At 40.6% G+C, this 23,462-nt stretch overlaps 1 protein-coding gene and 1 pseudogene across 5 annotated transcripts in view; one reads left to right on the top strand and one right to left on the bottom strand.

Annotated features, from left to right (window-relative positions):
* Window positions 1-321: 321 nt before the first annotated feature.
* AP3S2 (adaptor related protein complex 3 subunit sigma 2) overlaps window positions 322-23,462 on the top strand; it is a 63,048-nt gene continuing 39,907 nt past the window's right edge. For 2 of the 5 annotated variants that reach the window (XR_013450256.1, XM_036069924.2), the window contains exons 1-3: window positions 691-849; window positions 5,992-6,083; window positions 6,474-6,585. Coding sequence is in view for 3 of the 5 variants with exons in the window: in XM_036069924.2 (XP_035925817.1) it covers window positions 781-849; window positions 5,992-6,083; window positions 6,474-6,585 (273 nt within the window). In the remaining 2 variants the exon portion in view is untranslated. Of the gene's footprint in view, window positions 540-668; window positions 850-5,991; window positions 6,084-6,473; window positions 6,586-23,462 lie in introns of those variants that run through there. The other 3 variants (XM_078078878.1, XR_013450257.1, XM_036069925.2) reach the window with 3 other exon arrangements.
* LOC144382810 (uncharacterized) lies at window positions 20,274-21,619 on the bottom strand (annotated as a pseudogene).

Below are 23,462 nucleotides of genomic sequence, written 5' to 3' on the forward strand. Positions count from 1 at the left end.
TGGACAGGTGATCCCAACGTGTAGCTCTAGCTGCAATAAGGGACGTGGCTCCCCCTCACCCCCACTAAGTCATCAGAAGGAGAAACCAAAGCTACCAATTTGGGATCGCCACGTGGATGTGCATGGAAGAGTCCCTGATTCCACCTTCACTACCGACCATGGAGAAACGGCCCTTCTGCACGAGCACGCATTTGTGTAATTCACTGCAGCACTGTATGTAACACGGAAAAACGGAAATGAACCAAACGTCCCCTAAGCGGCCAGTGGCTAAATTAGCGGGCACCTCCACACTGCGGACCGTCCTGCAAGTGTGACGGGGAAGGCAGGGCTGTACGCTCTCGCGCGGACGGCGGGACAGAGAGGTCCCCGCCGCCCGGTCGCCTGGGAGCGGGGCTGCTTTCGGGAGCTTCGGCTTCGGGATCGGCTTTTCCGATGTGCTCCGCCCTGGATTCTGCGGCAAGCGTTCCGTCTGGGCGAGCGGCGGAGGTCCGGGTTCGCGCCCTGGCCAGGCCCTGACTGGCAAGCCGATGCTAGCCGAGGTGACGCCCCGGCCCGGCCCCGCGGTCATAACCGGCCCGACCCCCGCGAGCCCGCCGCCCACCCCGGAGCTTTCTCCTAGGGGTGCAGGGAGGCCGGACTCTTCGCGGCCGGGCCCTTGGGCGCGGGGGCACGTTTCCGCCGGCCTCGCCCCGCAGCGCACCCACCGGAAGTGGCCGTGTTGTGACGGAAGGAAATGCTTTGTGGGAGCTGCCGGCGGTGGGAGAAACGTGGCCGGCGAAGATGATTCAAGCGATTCTGGTTTTCAACAACCACGGGAAGCCGCGGCTGGTCCGCTTCTACCAGCGTTTCGTGAGTGCGGCCCAGCTTCGTCGCGTCCCTTCGGAGCGCCCGCGCTCCCGCTTCTCTCCCTTCGGCCGTTCCGGCCGGCTGACCACCTCGGGCTCCTGGCACCGGGCGTGACCCTCACACTCTTCACCCTCCTTGCGGGACCCGGGCGGCTGTCGGGCCGTCTGTCCCACCCCCGCGCTCCCTCACCCCTTCCTGGACCCCTGCATCTCTCTGCCATTTGGTGCCACTTCCCCTTGGGTCTCAGGGCTCGCTAAATGACGGTGGGGTGTGCCCCATTGAACACGCGACTGATTGAAGTCCCTTTAATCTTGTCGGTCCTTAAGCGCGGTTGTAAGAGTAGGAAGACACATGCCAGCTTATGAAACTTTTTGCTTTGGCTAGAAGATCTGGAGAAGTGCTTTCTTGGGCTTATTTTGCTTCATTGCTGGCCGGGACTGCCCAGGCACTGGATACCCTTCCTCCTGTAGAGTTGAAGAAAGTCAGTTTAAAAGCGGGAAGCGATGAGAAATTATAAATGCAACCGCGTGAGGGCTCAATAAATGATAATATAAATTTGAGTTTTCCCAGAAACTCTTCTGGGAAAACACAAACATCATTATTTGTCTCTTGCCCTCCAGCGTTGTATTTCTTCGTGGCAAGGTTTCAAAATGTTACAGACATAGCTGGTGAAACGAAGAGGGGAAAGAGTCAGAAAACTCCTGTTCAGGCCTCAGCTCACCTTTTTTACCCTGTGTCTGTTGACCTTGTGTTTTTCCTCTTTTTTTTTTTTTTTCTTTTTTTTGTCAAATAGATACGAACAAAATAATTTTACCTTTTTCGTGGAATTTTTAAAGCTAGATTACATTTTATTAAATATTTTGAGATAAAACTTAACAGTCAATAGAACCATTCAGTTTGTATTTGCATTTGTGTGTGTGAATTTTTTTTTTTTTTAGGTGTTACTGAGAAATAAATCACATACATATAGTTCACCTATTTAAGGTATACAGTTCAGTGGATTTTAGTACATTCACAAAGTTGTGGAACCATACCCATGGTCGATTTTAGGACATTTCCATTTCCCCAAAAAGAAGCCCCTACCCATTAGGAATCATTCCCTATTTCCTCCTAACTCCCTCAGCCCTCAGCAACCACTAGTCTACTTTCTGTCTCCCTAAATTTTGCCTATTCTGGACATTTCATATAAATGGTATACAGTATGTGATCTTTTATGACTGGCTTTTTCCACTTAATATGTTTTTAAGGTTAATCCAGCTTGTAGCATGTGTTAATTCTTCATTCCTCTTTATTGCCGAGTTATATTCCGTTGTGTGGATATACCATGTTTTGATTGTCCATCAGTTGATGTTTCTACCTATGGCTCTTGTGGATAATGCTGCTGTGAACATTCATGTACAAGTTTTTATGTACACATATGTTTTCATTTCTCTAGGTTATAAACCTAGGAGTAGAATTGCTGGGTCATATGGTAACTTTATGGTGACCATTTTGAGGAATTGCCCAACTGTTTTCCAAAGTGGCTGCACTGTTTTACATTCCCATCAGTAATGATAGGAGTTTCAATTTTTCCACCTGCCTATCAAAATTTGTTATTATCTTTTTGATTAGAAACACTTTAGTGGGTATAAAGTGGATTCTCATTATGGTTTTAATTTCCGTTCCCTAATGACTAATGATGTTGAACATCTTTGCATGTCCTTATTGGCCATTTGTAAACCTTCTTTGGAGAACGTAGAATTTTTATAAGAACCACATTAGCTTGTGAGAGAAAGTTACTTTGAAAACCGCAGAGAACTAAAAACTATTGAGGGATTGTTAAAGTCATTGAGGCATGTAAGCAAGTGGTAGTTCACCTTTCTGTTGAAAGTAGAAATAAGGGGTGCCTGGGTGGCTCAGGTCATGATCCCAGAGTCCCGGGATGGAGCCTTGCCTATGGCTGGCTCACTGCTCCGCGGGGAATCTGCTTCTCCCTCCGCCCCTCGTCCTGCTAGTGCGCTCTTTCTCAAATAAATAAATAAAATCTTTCAAAAAGAGAGAAATTAGTTAGCTTCACTGTTTCATTACCACTTCACCTATGACTGCTGCCGCCTCCCCCTAGGGTCAGATAAAAGGCTTTAGTTTGAAAGATGTTTTTATCAGGTTAAAAAGTGCTGATACTTAGCATGTTTTGTATTTCCAAGTACACAGAGTTAATCCTTTACACATCCTGGCGTCAGTGAGCTTTGTGTCTTTAAATGGAAACCAGGAAAATAGTAACTGATTGACTCAAACTTACAGTGACTAGTGATTAGCAGGTTTTCTTTTTTCTTTTTTTTATTTATTTTTTTTTAAAGGTTTATTTTTTTTTTAAGGATTTATTTATTTATTTGACGGAGCGCGCACGGGACAGCATAAGCAGTGGGAGCGGCAGGCAGAGAGAGAAGCAGGCTACCCAAGGAGTAGGGAGCCAGCCAGAGGCAGGGCTCCATCCCTGGATTCTGGGATCACAACCTGAGCTGAAGGCAGATGCTTAACCAACCGAGCCACCCAGGCATCCCATTAGCTGGTTTTCATTGATTGAGTAAATACTGAGAGCCACTGTTTATCCACGTTGAGTCAAAGTTATGAAAAATAATTTCTCCACAGTTACATTTTCCCTGGTTTTTTTTTGGTCTTTATTTTTTCTTTTATTTTTTTAAGATTTTATTTATTTATTTGACAGAGACACAGCGAGAGAGGGAACACAAGCAGGGGGAGTGGGAGAGAGAGAAGCAGGCTCCCCGCTGAGCAGGGAGCCCGATGCGGGGTCCCAGGACCCTGGGATCACAACCCGAGCCGAAGGCAGACACTTAACGACCGAGCTACCTAGGCGCCCCATCTTTCTTTTAAATAACTATTTCAAACTAAAATTCAATGCTTTATTATTTTTTTAAAGATTTTATTTATTTATCAGAGAGAGAGTGCGCACAATCAAGGGGAGCGGCAGGCAGAGGGAGAAGCAGGCTCCCCGCTGAGTAAGGAGCCTGATGTAAGACTCCATCCCAGGACCCTGGGATCATGACCTGAGCTGAAGGCAGACGCTTAACCAACTGAGCCACCCAGGCGTCCCAAATTCAATGCTTTAGAAAGAAGGGATTAACATTACTTGAATCTATTTTCTGACTCTTAGGGCAAGTCCAATCTGAAGGTTTTCTTAAGCTTTGCTACTCAAAGTATGATCCCCAGGCCAGCAGCATTGGTATCACCTGGAAGCTTGTTAGAAATGCAGTCTCAGGATGTACCCCAAACCTACTAAATCAGAACCTGTATTTTAATAACATTCCCAGGTGATTCATTGCACACTGAGATGTGAGAGCTTTTAATTACTTTTGTCTTAATGATCAGTTTCTTCCTTCCATCATCCTTTTTTTTTTTTTTTTTAAAGATTTTATTTATTTATTTGAGAGAGAGAATGAGATAGAGAGAGCACATGAGAGGAGGGAGGGTCAGAGGGAGAAGCAGACTTCCCGCTGAGCAGGAAGCCCGATGTGGGACTCGATCCCGGGACTCCAGGATCATGACCTGAGCCGAAGGCAGTCGCTTAACCAACTGAGCCACCCAGGCGCCCTTTCCATCATCCTTTTTTTTTTTTTTTAAGATTTATTTATTTATTTGAGAGAGAGCAGGGGGAGGGGTAGAGAGAGACCATCTCAAGCGGACTCCTGGCTGAGCGCACAGCCCATGGCAGGGCTCAATCCCACAGCCCCGAGATCATAACCTGAGCTGAAAGCAAGAGTCGGAGGCTTAACTGACTGAGCCACCCAGGTGCCCTCCATCATCCTTTTATTTTTTTTAACCATACTTATGAACCTCCTCTGTATAAACAGTGTGAATTTATAACTCACAGTGTGAGTTATCAAGAGGTATCATTACAGTCGAGCTTTCTTGTGTATGGTAGTGAAAAAAAAGGGTAACTGTTCAAAATTCTAATCTGTAAATAGAACTTTTTCTGTCAGTAATACTTTGTTGGTGAGTAACACCCCATCTAATATGTAATGCCATATTACCAGTACAGAAGATGGAAAAATTCAGTTTTTAAAAACATAATTACACAATTAAATCTTGACCTCCTTGAAGGGTTAGACCTATTGACATTTGTTATTTACCTTGGCATAGATATTTTCTAGGTGAAGGCAAAATATTCCAGGACTGGCCTTCTAGTTATCTTTGACCTTTTATGAGAGTTTATCAGTTCTCCTTTCCTTGTTTTTTGTTTTTTGGGGTTTTTTTTCTAAGATTTTATTGATTCAGAGGCGCCTGGGTGGCTCAGTCGGTTAAGCGTCTGCCTTTGGCTCCGGTCATGATCCCTGGATCCTGGGATCGAGTCCCACATCAGGCTTCCTGCTCATCGGGGAGTCTGCTTCTCCCTCTGCCCCTCCCCCCAACTTGTTCTCTCTCTCTCTCTCTTTCTCAAATAAATAAAATCTTTTTTTTAAGATTTTATTTATTTGAGAGAGAGTGTGCGAGCAGGGGGAGGGTCTCAGGGAGAGAGAGAATCTCAAGCAGAACCCACTGTGGGGCTCAATCTCCTGACCCTGAGATCATGACCTGAGCTAAAACCAAGAGTCAGACACCAAACCAACGGAGTCACCCAGGCTCCCCGCTCCTTTCCTTGGTTATTAACTATAAGGCTTACCTATCAAGACAGTAATGGTTAGTGACTTGATGTCCAGGTAAATATACCCTAGCTTAATTCCTGTAACTGAGTCTTTTTTTTTTTTTTTTTTTAAGATTTTATTTATTTATTTGAGAGAGAGAGCATGAGAGAGAGAGAGCATGAGAGGGGGGAGGCTCAGAGGGAGAAGCAGACTCCCTGCTGAGCAGGGAGCCTGATGTGGGACTCGATCCTGGGACTCCAGGATCATGACCTGAGCGGAAGGCAGTCGCTTAACCAACTGAGCCACCCAGGCGCCCCGTGTAACTGAGTCTTTCCCATTTTCCATAGATTCCCCTTTTATTTTTCCTTTACTCATCACTTCTTTTTTTCTGGAAACTGGTACCAAATGTTCAGATTGTTCCTTGTTTGGAAGCACTTCTCTCTTTGTTCATCCCCATTCATGGAATGTAGTTTTTCAGACTGCCTCCCCCGCTACTGATTCACTTTTATTTCTTTTATTCCATTAGCCAGAAGAAATTCAACAGCAGATTGTTCGAGAGACCTTCCATCTAGTTCTCAAGCGAGATGACAACATCTGTAACTTCTTGGAAGGTGGAAGGTAAATGATGGGCTTCCATTTTCTCCCTGTGTATCCACTGTTGGGTGCCCTTCATCACTCTTGCCTCTTCAGGTAGTACTCAAGTGTCAGGTGGTACCTGAGCTGCTCACGAAGAGACCCAATTCTGTTTTGGAAGCTGTTGAATGGTTGTGCTTCAGATATTACTCATTTAGATGTTTGGTTCCTGGGAGGGATGGCAGAAGAAAAGGTGAGGTAAAGTGGTTTTAGGCACCTCTTCCAAACTTGGTTGCTGTTCCCCTGGTAAACATGGCCTGTTGTTTGGCCTGTGCTCACCTTTCTGTTGCACCTGTTCTCATTCTTTGGCATAGGGTTTCTCTTTGAAATGTTTAATTAAGATACAGCCATTTAAACGTTTCCCGTCTTCCACAGTTTGATTGGTGGCCCTGACTACAAACTGATTTATCGGCACTATGCTACACTCTACTTTGTGTTTTGTGTGGATTCATCAGAGAGTGAACTTGGAATCTTGGACCTCATCCAGGTATGCATAGTCAGCTAATGATGGCAGCCACTAAAGAGAATTTGCACTGGATTTTTGAGTAACCATCCTGTAGATCTTTTTGTCAGTCTTTTTATTGATACTGGTAAGAGTTGCCAGATGTCCACCATATGGTGCTGTAAGAAAGCTCCTAGCAACCCGTAAAAACTCCTAGAGCTTTCGGACTCATTGGTTTCTACCCAGCCCTCTCACTGCCCTTGGTTTTCATGTACGATTCTGATACCAATTCCGATGTGTGTGCTTCCCCCTCACCACCACCTAGCAGTTAACTCAGTTCTCTGTGGGCAGTGACCAGGTGTTCCACAAATTTAACTCAATTCTGACACTATCTACCTGAAGATAGACACCAGTCACAAGTCCAGGTTGGTGTCACTTGTGCTTCCGACTGACTGGCTATGGATTGGAGGTTCCCATGACTTCCTCCTTGGGTTTAATTTGCTAGAGTGGCTCACAGAACTCTATAGAAGAACATGGTACTTACTAGATTACCATCTTACTATAGAAGGATATAACTCAGGAACAGCCAGACGGAAGAGATTTACAGGGCAAGGAATGGAGAAATGGGGAAAGGGCTTCCATGCCCTTTCCAGTCAGGCCACTCTCCAAAGTCCACCAACCTGGAAGCTCTCCAGACACAGACCTGTTGGGTGAGATCAGGGGTGGGACTGACAGTTCCAGTCCTCTAATTGCATGGTTGGTTTGCCTGGCAACAAGCCCCCATCTTCGGTGCCTTCTAAAAGTCACCTTATTAACATAAACAGGATACCTTTATCATTTAGGAAATTCCAAATTCCTTTATCACTTAGGAACTCTGTGCCAGAAACAGGAATGAATACCAAATATTTTCTTATTATAAATTACAGTATCATACCATGTTATGAAATTTTTTTCAACTATTAAGCCAAATGACATTTAAGAATTCATACTTTTTATTTTCACTTGTAATTCTAGCCTAAGACAAAGATACTTGATGTTTTGGTTAGTCTATGCAATCTTAACATAGGTAAACATGATTTTTTTTTAGGATTTTTGAAAATTAGAAATGGCTTACAGATTCTTTTATTTTTTTATTATTATTTATCCATTTGAGAGAGAGAGTGAGTGAGAGAGAGAGAACACAAGCTGGGGGTGAGGGTGGGGGTAGGCAGAGGGAGAAGCAGGCTCCCCACTGAGTAGGGAACCTGACACGGAGCCCCATTTCAGGACTCTGGGCCCATGACCTGAGCCGAAGGCAGACACTTAACTGACTGAGCCACCTAGGTGTCCCGTGGCTTATAGATTCTTTTTATTGTCTTTATGGAAACTGAGATGTGTAGGGACCCTAGCTTGGGAACCATTAATTTAGTATAATTCTATCATTTTAGATTTTTTTTAAAAGTAATTTCTGCATCCAACATGGGGCTCAAACTCTGAACCCCGACAGCAAGAGCTGCATGCTCTACCGACTGAGCCAGCCAGTGGCCCCTAATTCCATCATTTTATATGTGAAATTTTAGGTAGGCTTCCTTTAAGTGACTTGAATAAGTTTCTTAAGTAGAAAGCACTGAAATAGAAGCTTGCATTAAAACCTAATTAACAATTATAGAAAACTCTCTAGCTACAGAAATATAAATTTTACATTCAGAAAATGATTTAAGATGATTAAAAACTCATACATTATATTCGCGTATTGTACATAACAGTATATAAATTATCTAAAAAGATTATCTCAAGTTTTTTTTTTTTTAAAGATTTTATTTATTTATTTGACAGAGAGAGACACAGCAAGAGAGGGAACACAAGCAGGGGGAGTGGGAGAGGGAGAAGCAGGCTTCCCGCCGAGCAGGGAGCCCGATGTGGGACTCGATCCCAGGACCCTGAGATCATGACCAGAGCCAAAGGCAGATGCTTAACGACTGAGCCACCCAGGCGCCCCTCTCTAAGATGATTTAAAAAGCTTTCTTAAAACACTTGAGTCAGATTGGACATTGAGAGTCAATGTGGCATAATAGAAAGAGTTTAAGATCTAGAATCAGAAAACCTGCATTTGAGTCATGGATCTACCATCTGAATAGATGTATAGATTATAGGATTCAGTTGTGACAATGTATTTTATAGTATTGTAAACTATAGAATGCTATAAAAATGTGCATATAATAAGTGTATTAGAAGAAAAAGGAAATAGTGATAATACAGTTTAAAAATTGGGATGCGGTTATTGGAGGAAATGCACTTCACATATCTATGTTGTCAAGATAAAAAGAAATTAACCCTACAATGTAATGGGCGTTTATTAAATAATGGGCATTGGATTTGGGAAGATAGATAAATAGAAGATGAAAATAATAGGAACTAAGGGGTTTGATCTTTGAAAAGACAATGAAATCAATGAATAGTTGGCCTAATATATTGAGGATAAAAGTCAGAAAACATCAACATGTTTTTAGAGGATGATATACGTAATTGTATTACTAATGTATTTGAAATAGCTGACTTCAAAACATAAATACCCAAATTAGATCAACAGCAAGGCACTTAATCCAGTATTAGGATGAAATAAGAAAGGATTAAAAAAACCTGACTCCTTAATAGATTCAGTAGAATTTTTAAGTGTTGAAGTACAATAAAACCTCTGTATTGCATAAGGTATTTCTTAAACTGAGAATTTAAAAAATCATATTACTTAAGTGTATTTTACAGTGTAAATTGGTAGTAATCCAAAAGCCTCTCAAAAAAAAATCCTACTCACATATTGCATATTAGTTTTGGTACAGAATTACTAAAGAAGATCTTAGCCAATAATCACTTGTAGCAAGTCAGGAGACCTGGCTCGTGTTTCTATCTGTCCTATTAATAAGCAGTGTGACCTTAAATCATTTACACTTTTCTGGCTCAAGGGTTCTTGTTTTATGTTTTGGCTCTTCAGTGTGTGTGTGTTTCAGTTTATAAGTGTACAAGTTGTTCTTTTCTAGCTCTGAAAGTACTCTCTCAAGACTAGCTCATTCTAGAAGAATTATTCATTGTGTACAAATTGTCTTTATCCCAAGGATGCAAGTCAGTTTAATAAGGGGAAAGTTCTTAGAATCTATTACAGCAGTAAGGAAGATAGTGGAGACTGATAGAATTGCATCAGAGAGAAATGATTTCCAAATTATATTCCCGAAATGCTCTTGAATTGGAATAGGAAGCATTTTTCTTTGATTATTTAGTGCATATTTATTTATCGTAAACTATTTTTGAAGAAATAATACATGTACATGGTTCAAAATTCAAAAGGCAAACCAAGAATATGTCGTGAAAAGTATTTTTCTCCCTCTTTTCTCTAGTACCTAGTTTATTTTTCTAGGAGCAGCAAATTTTAGTTTTATTTATTTATCTTTTCAAGATTTTATTTGTTTTTATAGAAACGCTTTTATTTTTTTTAAGATTTTATTTATTTATTTTGAAAGAGAGTATGTGAGCGGGGGGCGGGCAGAGGGGGAGAAAGAGAAAATCCCAAGCAGACTCCCCACTGAGCGCAGAGCCCATGGCGCATGGGTGGGGGGGGGGGGGGGGAGAGATGCTCAATGTCACAATCCTGAGATCATGACCTGAGCTGAAACCAAGAGTTGGCCGCTTAACCAACTGAGCCATCCAGGCGCCACTTTATTTTTTTTTTTAGGTTAACTCTACACCCAGCGTAGGGCTCAAACTTATCCCGAAATCAAGAGTCACACACTCTACTGACTGAGCCCGGGAAATTTTAGTTTTAAAACCAAGAGCAGGGGCGCCTGGGTGGCTCAGTCATTAAGGGTCTGCCTTCGGCTCAGGTCATGGTCCCAGGGTCCTGGGATCGAGCCCCACATCGGGCTCCCTGCTCGGTGGGAAGCCTGCTTCTCCCTCTCCCACTCCCCCTGCTTGTGTTCCCTCTCTCGCTGTGTCTCTCTGTGTCAAATAAATAAATAAAATCTTTAAAAAAATAAATAAAAATAAAAACAAGAGCCAGTGTTATCTCAGGAGAGAAATCTATAGGCATTCATGAAAACAAGGTTGTCCCTTATTATTTACTCTAATTTGAATAAACATTTGTAATGAGTGATAAAAAAGGAAAGGAACAAGTTACATGGTAAAGGAAGAGAGAATTAAGTTTCACTATAGGATGGCCTGATTATATACCTAGAAAACCTGGAAAAAAACAGCAAAAATTATAATAATAAATAAGTAATGAATGATATGAGCAAAATAGCAAAATATGAGATAAATCCATCAAAATTGAATTTTTCATTTCTGTGAAAATAGCTAGAAAAACCATAATTAAAAAAAAAAAAGCCTCAATAGTGACAAAGGATATCGAGTGTTTGGAAATTAACTTAGTATGGAATACTTGACATTAATTCCAATAGAATTACGAAATTTAAAGGAAAAACATAAAGGAATATTTGAAATAAATGGAGCTACAGGCGCTCTCCTTGTTGGGAAAAGTCAAGCCAAGATAATAATAGTAATCAACAAATTAAATGGGAAACCAATTATAAATCCATCAGGAAATCTTATAGAACTTATTGAAGGGAAAATTCATCAGGAAAAATGAATGGCTAAGAAATTCAAAAGTATGTTTTGAGGGAAAAAGTTTAGTTAATGGGGGATAGGCTTTACTAGGCTTGCAGATGAAATTATTACCTAGGAAATCCAAAATGGTCACTGGGAAACCATTAGAGCTAATAATAGAGTTCAGTACTGGGACAAGTTTAACAAACTTAAAAGTCAGTAACTTTCAGGAAATATAATATTTAAAGGGGCCCACTCACAAAAGCAAAAAGGTTCATAAGATATCAAGGAATAAATGTAAAAAATATGCAAGATATATATGAAGAAAACTTTCAAACTCTACTGAAAATATGAAAAGGGCAAAATAAATGAATAACACATACCCTTTGCCTGTTGAGAAAACTCATTACAGTGTCCATACTTTCAGATTATAAATTTACTGAAAACCCGATCAGAATCCCTATAAGATTGTTTTTAAAATTATATTCAGGGGTACCTGGGTGGCTCAGTTGGTTAAGCGTCTGCTTTCGGCTCAGGTCATGATCCCAGGGTCCTGGGATCCAGCCCTGCATCGGGCTCCCTGCTCAGTGGGGAGCCTGCCTCTCTCTCTGCCTCTACCCCTCCACCCCGCTCGTGCTTTCTCTCTCGCTCTCTGTCTGCGCTCTCTCAAATAAATAAATAAAAATCTTTTTTTTTTTTTTTAAGATTTTATTTATTTGACAGAGGGAGAGACAGCGAGAGAGGGAACACAAGTAGGGGGAGTGAGAGAGGAAGAAGCAGGCTTCCTGCAGAGCAGGGAGCCCGATGCGGGGCTCGATCCCAGGACCCTGGGACCATGACCCGAGCCAAAGGCAGACGCTTAACGACTGAGCCACCCAGGTGCCCCAAAATAAAAATCTTAAAAAAAAAATTATATTTATTGTGAAACCTGTATATACAAAAAAAAAATCTAAACATGTCAATACAGTTTCAAGAATGCCAGTAAAATGAAGCTATCACCCAGATTAAGAAACAGTACATTACTAGTTCCGTAAAGCTTGTGTATACTGTTCCTCACTTCCATCCGCTCATTCATTGCATCCCTCTTCAGACTTTTATGTTGGTCTTCCCTTTGCTTCTCTTTATTTTTACCATGTGATGTATATTCCCTAACTGGTACTTATCTTAGTTTGGAAAATCTGAGTGGCAAGCACAACAATTAGTTGTGTAAGGAAAGGATAACTTGCCACTTTTAGATGAAGGCTCCCAACAGAAGATGAGCTGAGCAGAGTGGCTGGGTCATGGTCTGGCTTCAGCGTCCCTGAGAGTATACCTGAGCTCCTTCTGGGGACATCTGAGGGCAAGGTCATGTGAGTGCATCGGGAGAAACAGCTCACCATAGGTGGGGCATCAGGCTCTTGCTGTCTAGCAGAAACATGTCAGGAGGAATGGACCGCTCATTTTCTTTTTCAGCTTGTCCTGACCATACCCCTGGTTTTCAAGAGTAAGTCAAAGCACATTTCAGTGGGAGTAAAACGAGTGTCCTCGGCTAATCCAGGCAGCAGAGCAGTAGAAGAGATATTAGATTGTTTCCATTTTCCTTTTTTTTTTTTTTAAGTAACACAAATAAAACTACTCTATGTCTTTATGCAGACTCTTGGGCCTATTCACACCCTACTGAAAATGGAATTCCCGAGTGAAAGAGATGAATGTTGCTAATTATAATGCACGTAGCTAGGTAGATATTTAGGAGAGCTATATTAACGTAAGGTGGCTCCAGGACTGTTTGAGTTCATGTTTCTTCCTAGCTCCAACATTGAAATATGTCATTTTTAATCTCTACTCAGAGGTAGAGTGGTGCCTCACAACTGTCTGAATTTTTACTTTTATTAATTGTGCCTACTTTTTTCATGTGTAGGTTTACATTGTTCTTTTCAAATATACCTTTTATAATATAATTGAACCACTTGTCTGGTAAAGTCTAGATCCTGGTTTATAGTTTTATATTTCATCTATTCTATGATGCACATTTCCCCACACTTTAGTAACTCCTACATCAGGATGTATATTACAATAGATGAAATCTTACAATTGTAATTGGTAGCATTTTCTTCTTAGCACAGTAAGTGTTTTCTCTTATAATCAATGGAAAAGTAATTCTCTGTATTTTTGAGTTTATTTTAAAACTAACTTATTTTTTTCTAAACTATTATATTAAGTTGTAAATAATCCATTTTACTTCCCCTTATTAAAGAAACTGTAATGTATAAGGTTTAGAGTAAAATCGAAACTCCCTGTCAGTCTACAAGGCCTGTCATGATCTGGCTCCTTTGTCTTTCTCTGTTTGAGCTCATCATATTCTCGCTCACCTCCAGGATACTCTAGCCATTTCCACCTTCTTTCTGTTCCTCAGACACAAGGACATTTTTGCTTCAGGGTCTTTGTGCTTGTTCAGTGCACTAGAATGCCTTTGCTCAAGTTCTTTTCCTCTTTAGCTCTTCAAATGACTGGCTTCTTTATCATTCATGACTCGGCTCAAATGTTGATCCTCCAAGACTTTCATGAAGGCCTGTCTGAAGTAACCTCCATCCCATCATCCTGCTCATTTCCTTCAGAGCACTTATGACAATAGAAAAGATCTTGTTTATATGCCTTGTTCTTCCCACACCCGGAACATAAGCCTGGCAAGAGCATGACTTGTTGACCGAGGCAAGAGCATGACTTGTTGACCGAGGCAAGAACATGACTTGTTGACCGAGGCAGCCCCAGGGTAGAATGTCTAGCATGCGGGAACCACTCACTAAATATTGGTTGAATAAACATAATACATAGTGAGGTTTAGTTTTTACTCATCATTCTGTTCCACTGAGTTGTGTTTCTCTTTATGCATGAGTTTCATACTGTCTTATTTATTGTTGTTAATGTAGGTTTATATACTCAGTAAGACCAGTTACTCCCCTTGGGTGCAGTTCTTTTTCAATATATTCTCTGATATTTATAACCATTTGTTCAGCTGTATACATTCTTGAATAATTTGTAATGGTCCCAAAAGTCTCTGTTGGATTTATACTTAGAAATGAATTAAAAACAGCATTTCCTTCCATTTATTCATTTCTTCTTTCAAATCTTATGTTAGTTTTGTTGTTTTTTTTTCAAAGGAGGTCCTAATACCTTATGGTTTATTTTGAAATTTGAAGATATTAAGCTTTTATTCATCATTATATTTGCAGATATTTCTTATAATTACACAACCTTCCCTTTAATTCTCAGTTTAATTTACAAGTTCACTATTCACTGAGACTCTCTACTTTATGCTTATCTCCTCTTCTTCAGTAGTTGTGTTTGTCTTCTTATCACTGTTGTTTCCAATTAAAAAATATATGTATTATTAAGCTTTTAGCACAAAGGTTTATTTAAATCTCTTTAACACAAGATTTATTTCAATATATGTTGAGATATGGAGCTGAGTTACTTTTTCTCCATACCATTATCCAGTTTCTCCAAATTATTCAGCCTCCTGTCATTTTGCTACCCCTAGTTTAAACTTAAATTTCTATATAAATTTAGGCCTATTTCTGGAATTTCAAGGATATTATTTTGGGTTTTTAAAATTATACAAGTAGAAAAAATATTTAAAAAGTCATATAAATAGTATATGAATATATTCTTTTTAAGTTTATTAAGTGAAATGGAGAAGTCCTTCCCTTAGCATTCATTTCCTTCTCTCTCATACACCACTCTCCTTTCTAGAGGTGACCACTATTAAGTCTTAATGCATGTACACACACACACACACACACACACACACACACATCATATGCATTTACTTTTTTTTTTTAAGATTTTATTTATTTATTTGATAGAGGGAGAGCACAAGCAGGGGGAGCGGCAGGCAGAGGGAGAGGGAGAAGCAGGTTCCCCACTGAGGAAGGAGCCCGACGTGGGGCTCAATCCCAGAACCCTGGGATCATGACCTGCGCCGAAGGCAGCTGCTTAACCAACTGAGCCACCCAGGCGCCCCGTATGCATTTACTTTTTAAAATAAAAAGTAGTCACACCATATACATAGTTCTGTGACTTGCTTTTTTATCACTTAATAATAAGTCTTGGAGCTTTTTCCATTTCATATATTCTTTTTAGTGAAGAATGATTTTATAAAAATATAAATGATATGCTGTAATCTTTTATTCAGTACCCAGCTTCTCAGTGTTTCCAACAGCACTGCAGTGCTCCCCTTCACATGGTCTGTATGCTCGTGTGGTCGTTTCTTTAGGATAAATTCCTAACATTGGAATTGCTGCTTTGATTAAAGGATGTGTGCTTTTTAAATTGATAGGTATTGCCAGATTATCTCCCAAAAAAGGCCTGTTTCCCCATAACTTCACCAACTTTCAGTATTAAGAATATTTCCAAATGTTTGCCAATCTGATGGGTGAAAACAGAAATTCATTATTGTCCCTAGTTTTCTTGAATATTGCTTAAGTTGCGTGGCTCTCAGTGTTTACTGGTCATTTATATTTGAAAATATCTGACCATAGCATTTGTCCACTTTTCTCATGGCCATTTGTTCTATTCATTTGTAAGGGTTGCATTTTTTCTTAACTATATGGATATCAATCCTTTTTCTGTTACATTTATTGCAAATATTTTCTCCTAGTCCATTTGTCTTTTAACTTTAGGTAGTTACATCCATTGATATTTTTCCTGATAGCTCCAAGCTATAAAAATGTTGTCCAGGGCGCCTGGGTGGCTCAGATGGTTAAGCGTCTGCCTTTGGCTCAGATCTTGATCCCAGGGTGCTGGGATCGAGTCCCGCATCGGGCTCCCTGCTCCTTGGGAGCCTGCTTCTCCATCTGCCTTTCTCTCTCTCTCTCTCTCTCTCTCTCTCTGTCTCTCATGAATAAATAAATAAAATCTTTAAAAAAAAAAAGTGTTCAGTATTGCAGTTCCTTTATTTTTCTTTTGAGAAAGCCATTTTTTAAAATTTCCTCATACATGTGTGTATATATATATAGTTTTTTAGGCTCAGTAAACTGTATTGATTGATGACACATAAAGATAACCCTTATTTATTCTCCTTATTCTTCAGCTTTTTTTTACATTTAAAAAAATTTCCAGTATAATTAACATACAGTGTTATATTAGCTTCTGGTGTACAATATAGTGATTCAGCAATTCTGTACATTACTCAGTGTTTGTCACTCTAATTGTACTCTTAATCCCCATCACCTGTTTCACCCATCCCCCCTCCCACCTCTCCTCTGGTAACAACCAGTTTATTCTTTGTATTTAAGAGTCTGGTTTTTTGGTTTGTTTCTTTTTTGGTTTGTCCATTTGTTCAGTTTCTTAAATTCCACATGAATGAAATCATAAAATATTTGTCCTTCTCCAACTGACTTGTTTCACTTAGCATAATACTCTGTATCTACCCATGTTGTTGGAAATGGTAAGATTTCATTCGTTTTTATGGCTGAGTAATATTTGTGTGTGTGTGTGTGTCTGTGTGTGTGTGTGTACTCACACCACATCTTTATCCATTCATCTATCTATGGATACCTTGGTTGCTTCCATACTGTGGCTATTGTAAATAATGCTGCAATAAACATACGGTGCATATACCTTTTTGAATTAGTGTTTTCATATTCTTTGGGTAAGTACCCAGGAGTGGAATTACTGGATCATATGGTAATTCTATTCTTAGTTTTTTGAGGAACTTCCATACTGTTTTCTATAGTGGCTGTACCAATTTGCATTCCCACCAACAGTACACAAGGGTTCCTTTCTCCACATCCTTGCCAACACTTGTTTTTTGTGTTTTTGACTTTAGCCATTCTGACAGGTGTGAGGTGATATCTCCTTGTGGTTTTGATTTGCATTTCCCTGATGATGAGTGATGTTGAGCATCTTTTCGTGTGCCTATTGGCCATCTGTATATCTTCTTTGGAGAAATATCTGTTCGTGTCTTCTGCCCTTTTTTAACTGGATTATTATTATTATTACTTTTTTTTTTTGGTGTTGTTTAAGTTCTTTATGTATTTTGGATACTAACTTCCTATTGGATATGTCATTTGCAAATAACTTCTCCCATTTTGTAGGTTGTCTTTTTACTTTGTTGATTGTTTCTTTTGCTATGCAGAAGCTTTTTTTGTAAAGTCTTCCCAGTAGTTTATTTTCGCTTTTGCTTCACTTACCTCAGTCAGGGAACCTGTCTAGAAAAATGTTACTATGGTAAGTGTCAGAGAGATTACTGCCTGTGCTCTCTTCTAGGATTTTTATGGTTTACAGTCTCACATTTAGGTCTTTAATCCATTTCGAGTTTATTTTTGTATATAAGAAAGTGGTCCAGTTTCATTCTTTTGCATGGAGCTGTCTAGTTTTCCCAACAGCATTTGTTGAAGAGACTGTTTTTTTCCCATTGCATATTCTTGCCTCCTTTGTCAGAGATTAATTGACCATATAATCGTGGGTGGGCTTATTTCTGGGCTCTCTATTCTGTTCCATTGATCTGTGTGTCTGTTTTTGTGCCAGTACCATACTGTTTTGATTACTATAGCTTTGTACTGTATCTTGAAATCTGGGATTGTGAGACTTCCTGTTTTGTTCTTTTTCAAGATTGCTTTGGCTATTTGAGTTTTTTTGTAGTTCCATACAAATTTTAGAATTGTTTGTGTTCTAATTCTGTGAAAATGTTGTTGGTGTTTTGATGGGGATTGTGTTAATGTGTGGATTGCTTTGGGTGGTATGGCCATTTTAACAGTATTTGTTCTCCTGAGAAAACCATTTTTATCACCATCACCACCCAGTTTATCTGTGCTGGATATGTAGCAAATGGCCAGATTGTCTAAAGAACATCTGCATAACATTTCCTTCATGTTTCAAGAGATGAAAATAACTGCAAAAAGTTAAGTACCAAAGTACACAAGATGACACAGATAATCCATGTATGAAATTTTATCCCACCTGCAGCTTTTATATATTTGAAAAGTAGAATTCATGAAATAAAAAATTTGTCCTGTAAAGTTTAATGGAAGGAGATTTAGCCTGATTACAACACTAACACCAGTGTCACTGATTTGATTTTTATTTATTTTTGTTTAAGGTTTTATTTATTTGTCAGAGGGAGAGAGAGAGAAAGCACAAGCAGGGGGAGTGGCAGGCAGAGGGAGAAGCAGGCTTCCTGCTGAGCAAGGAGCCCAATGTGGGACTCGATCCCAGGACCCTGAGATTACGACCTGAGCCGAAGGTAGACACTCAATGGACTGAACCACCCAAGTGTCCCTGATTTGATTTTTCTAAAAAATGATCCCCCAGCTTTATTGAGATATAATTGATGTATATAGTGTTGCATAAGTTTAAAGTGTACAGTCCTGTTGATTTGATGCACTTATATATTGCAAAATGATTACCACTGAGCATTGGCTAACGCCTCTTACTGCATCACATAATTAACCATTTCTGTTTTTGTAGTGAGAATCATATTTTTTCAATAAATTACAGTGTGATACCCACACAAGTTGGAATGCTAGACCTCTGGTGAACAAGGACCTGATCAGAACAAGAAGTCTTTAAAGTCCCAAACTTTATAAGTGTGATCTTTTTCAAACTGAATCCATTCCTTGCATTATATGTGGGTTTATGATCTTGCCATTTCATACTGAGCATCTAGATTTCCAAATACAGTTGACCCTTGGACTGCCCTAGGTCCACTTATACATAGAGTTTTTTCAGTAAATACAGTATAGTACTGTATGTGTATTTTCCTTATGACCTTCTTAATAACAGTTTTTTTTAGCTTACTTTATTGTAATAATACAGTGTATAATACATATAACATGCAATATTTATGTTGATTGATTATGTTATTGGTAAGGCTTCCAGCTACTAGTAGTAGGCTATTAGTAGTTAAGTTTTGGGGGAGTCAAGTTATAGACGGATTTTTTGATTGTGTGGGAAGTGGGGGAGGGTCAGCACTCCTAATCCCCATGTTCTAGAGTCATCTGTACTTCTTCCTGTTGCTTAGTCTTGGAACTTCCTTCATCAGCTGAACTATACCCATCTTCGTCTTCACTTGTAATATCACTTAATTTTCTAAATTTGACGTTTTGGTTCTTGTTTTCAAAATTCAGTTTAATTCCATATTTAAGCAGGCTGGGATTTGTCCCCTTCTTTTTTGCCTTGCTGAAGCGCCTTCCTTTTTTCTCTTGTTCAGCAGGTTTTACTGGATTCACAACTGCGGGGTTGTAATAGCTAGATAAGACTATTCTTGTCTCTGCCAAAGTATTGATTTGGGCTAACATCTGAGCCATAGCTGTCTGAGGTGTCAGAGCAGTCCCGCTTTATGCACAGCTTCACTTTCCCTGGTTTCAGTTACCCGGATCAGCCACGACCCAGAAGCATGTCCTTCTGATTTATCAGAGGGTCAGTAGTAGCCTAATGCTGCATCACAGTGCGTTCGCCACTCACCTCACTTCATCTCGCCATGCAGGCATGTTATCTTTTGTCATCACAAGAAGAGTGAGTACAGAACAGTAAGATATTGAGAGAGAGAGAGACCACATTTATTTAACTTTTATTATAATATTATTGTTATATATATATATTTTTTTAAAGATTTTATTTATTTGGCAGAGAGAGACACAGCGAGAGAGGGAACACAGGCAGGGGGAGTGGGAGAGGGAGAAGCAGGCTTCCTGCCGAGCAGGGAGCCTGATGCGGGGCTGGATCCCAGGACCCTGGGATCATGACCCGAGCCGAAGGCAGACGCTTAATGACTGAGCCACCAGGCGCCCCTAATTGTTGTATTTTTATTATTGTTGATCTCTTAGTGGGCCTCATAAACTAAACCATCATAAGTGTGTGCGTATAGGACATAGTCTGTACATGGTTGGGTAATACCCATGGTTTTAGCACCCACAGGGGCCTTGGGGTGCACCCCACAGACAAGGGGAGCTCGCTGCACTGCCCACAGGGCTGCAGCAGTGAGAACAGAGCCTCCCGTAGCTGCGGCTATTTCTTGTTTTTGTTTTCTTTTTTTTTTTTTTAAGATTTTATTTATTTATTTGACAGAGAGAGTGAGAGAGCATAGTAGAGGGAGAGGGAGAAGCAGGCTCCCCGCCAAGCAGGGAGCCTGATGTGGGGGTCGATCCCAGCACCCTGGGATCATGACCTGAGCCGAAGGCAGATGCTTAACCATCTGAGCCACCCAGGTGCCCCTTGTTTTTGTTTTCAACAATTTCCTCTTCTTGCTGTTCTTGTAATTTCCAGCGTCTGCCCTTTCCAGCCCCCTAGCTAAAGCTTTTTGTGCACCCATTGCTATTTCTGCCTCTGAAGAGAGGTAGCCTAGGAGTGTGGCTTAAACTTTTGTTAACTCTTCTTGGTTTGTCCATTGTCTTCTTTATATCTTGACGTCTCTTCTGGTACTGCTCCTGCTTCTACCCCTATGCCTGTTGGTGTTGAGCAGGGACTAGATCTGATCCACAGTGCTTCCCCTGCTTCTGGATCATGGTTTCTTCCTCTCTCTGCTTCTAGATTATGGCTTCTGGATCTGTTCCTGGATCGAGACATTTCCACTCCCCGATTCTACTGTGATGATGCCTTTAGTGAGACTTAGGTCTTGAGTGAATTCTGCCTCTTGATGACTTACTTTCTTGTGTTTGTGTCTGTCCTCACCATTTTCAGATGAATTTAATCTCTCCTTTACTTTATAAGAAGAATGTTCTTTGTCAATATGTTCCTCAAATTTGTATTTCTTAGAGGATTTATTTTTAGATTCATGTCTTATTATTTTGCTCTCTGCGCCTGTAGCTTCTTCAGTTTCTTCACGCATTAGCATACTCTTTGCTTCTGCTCTGGCTCCTGCATTTTATTCCTACATTATCTGACTTTCATGTTCTTTTAATCTTGATCATGATCTTGAATGATGATATCGTGAGGCTCTAGGAGAAACAGATACATCTGACTGCTCTTTTTTGATCTTTATCTGGGGATATCTTTTCTGGAGCTATTCCATCTCATTCTGTATTACTGGTCTATTTGAGAACCCAATGTTATGGAGTAAATTGGGTCCCCTCAAATTTATATGTTGAGGCCCTAACCCCCAGTGTGACTATATTTAGAGATGGGTGCTTTTAAGGATGTTGTTATGGTTAAATGAGGTCATAAGCTTGGGGCTCTGGTCCCATACAACTCATGTTGTTATAAGACAGGAAGAGATACTAAAGATTTCTCTCCATGTGCACAAACCAAAGAAAGTCCTATCAAAGACACAGCGAGAAGGTGGCTGTCTGTGAGCTAGGAGAGCCCTCATCAGGAACCAATCCTACCAGACCTTGATCTGGGATCACTAGCCTCCAACACTGAGAAAATAAATTTCTGTTGTTTAAGCCACACAGCCTGTGGTATTTTGTTATGGCAGCCCAAGACGACTACTACACTAATTTTAATTTCATTAACCCTCTTTAATAAAAACAGCCCCTTGGCACAGTGCTGCTGAGCAATATGGTCTCCCTTTCCTCACATATGCTCTGGGCATCTTACTCCAGAGTCCTGGCTGCTGGGGCAGCGCTTTTAACAATACCGGCCACCCAGAAGCTTCCCACAGACTGACCAAGAGACCTGAGTGGCACAAAGGGGATCTGCCATTGCTTTTTTAGTTTGTCTTTTACACTTAGCTCAGTAATACCTGTAAGGTATTTTATGTCTGTATTGGGATAGGCAACTACCTTTAATTTTTCCCCTGAAGGATAGCCATTTGTCCCAGCACTGTCAACTAGTACAGCTTTTCCCCACCAATTCAAAATACCACCTTTGTCAAAAATTGTATTTTCTTTGCATGAGAGGCCCCATGTACGATGAAGTGCCCCCAAACCTTGTAGGGCAGGGAAGAGGAGGGGCACGTGCTGTAGAGGGAGAGGAAGAGGATTTGGTGGTGCCACCCACTGGAGGCTACGTGAATGTGGCGCTGGGCATAGAGGCAGCCTGGTGACAGGAGGCTCCAGTGACTCTTTCACAGACTGTTACGGCTTTCATGGTTTTGATCTTCCTAGATTACATCTAAAAATACTACACACAAAATCAACTTTTTAATTTTCTCAAGCTTCAAAACCCAGAGTGCCCATGATGTGTCCCCGTGCTTCACTGGAGTGGCTTTTCAGCATAGTTTGTCTGAAATTCCTGGACTACAGAATTCAAGACGATGGTAGATTTTATCATGATTTGCTTTTGAATTTGGTCTATTGAGGTTCACAATAAGTGGAAAATAATTTCAGAGAATTCATTTTTGTTCAGAATTGCATAGAATTCTAGAGCCAGCATTGTTCAGCATTAAGGCAGAAACCCACCTTTGCTTTTTATGGAAGGTATTGCTTTAAGAGATCGATATGATGCATTTTAATCTACCTCTATCTTAATTTATGGCAGGTTTTGTATGAATTTTAACCTTTTAACAAATTTCCAAAACTGGATTATGCCTTTGACAATAATTAAAATGATTTACCACGTCTGGGAGGGGGAGAGGAATGTATTTTCTTATACACATGTGTATGTTTCAGTATTTTATTTATTTATTAAAGATTTTACTCATTTGAGAGAGAGAGAGAGAGAGAGAGAGAGAGAGAGCACTAGCAGGGGGAGGGGCAGAGGCAGAGGGAGAAGCAGGCTGCCCGCTGAGCAGGGACGATCCCAGGACCCCGGGACCATGACCCAAACTGAAGACAGACACTTAACTGACTGAGCCACCCAGGTGCCCTGTTTCAGTATTTTATATCCTGTCCCATTGATCCATACTTGTATTTCTATCTTAGTATTTTACTATTTTAATGACCAAGGCTTTGCAATGAATTTTGATGCCTAGTCATTCCTTATTAACATTGTTTTTCTAAACATTCTTGGCAGAGTATTTTCACGGTTTATTTTCTGTTAAGAACTTTGACTTTGTTAGTTTTTTGTTTTTTTTTTTTAAGTCCTATTGGGAACTTCCACACTTCTAAGTTCATTTTTTTTCCTTTAAAACTAGAGGCCACACACACACATACGCGCTTGCGCGCACACTCACGCACACACACAGAACAGGAGAGGAAACAATAGCAAGGAACTTTTTGAAAGGAGGAAAGAATATGGTAATTGACTTGGCAAGGCCAAGGGAGCCACATCCTGGGCCAGCAGTAGAGAAGGCTGACAGCCACGCTGCTTCACTGCACGTAAGCCTCACGAGGCTCAGAGCTGGCAGCACGGCCCCTGGGTGTGGTGTGGAGTTGGGCAGGGAAAGCTGCCTGAGCAGCAGTTAGATCCCTAAGTCCTTTCCCCAGGCCCGGGTCTCTGGTTTGGGGGACACCAGACATGGTTGGTGGTGCACGGCAAGGGGATCAGTGAACGTG

The sequence above is a fragment of the Halichoerus grypus genome, chromosome 8 (assembly GCF_964656455.1).
Source record: "Halichoerus grypus chromosome 8, mHalGry1.hap1.1, whole genome shotgun sequence".
Classification (NCBI taxonomy): domain Eukaryota; kingdom Metazoa; phylum Chordata; class Mammalia; order Carnivora; family Phocidae; genus Halichoerus; species Halichoerus grypus.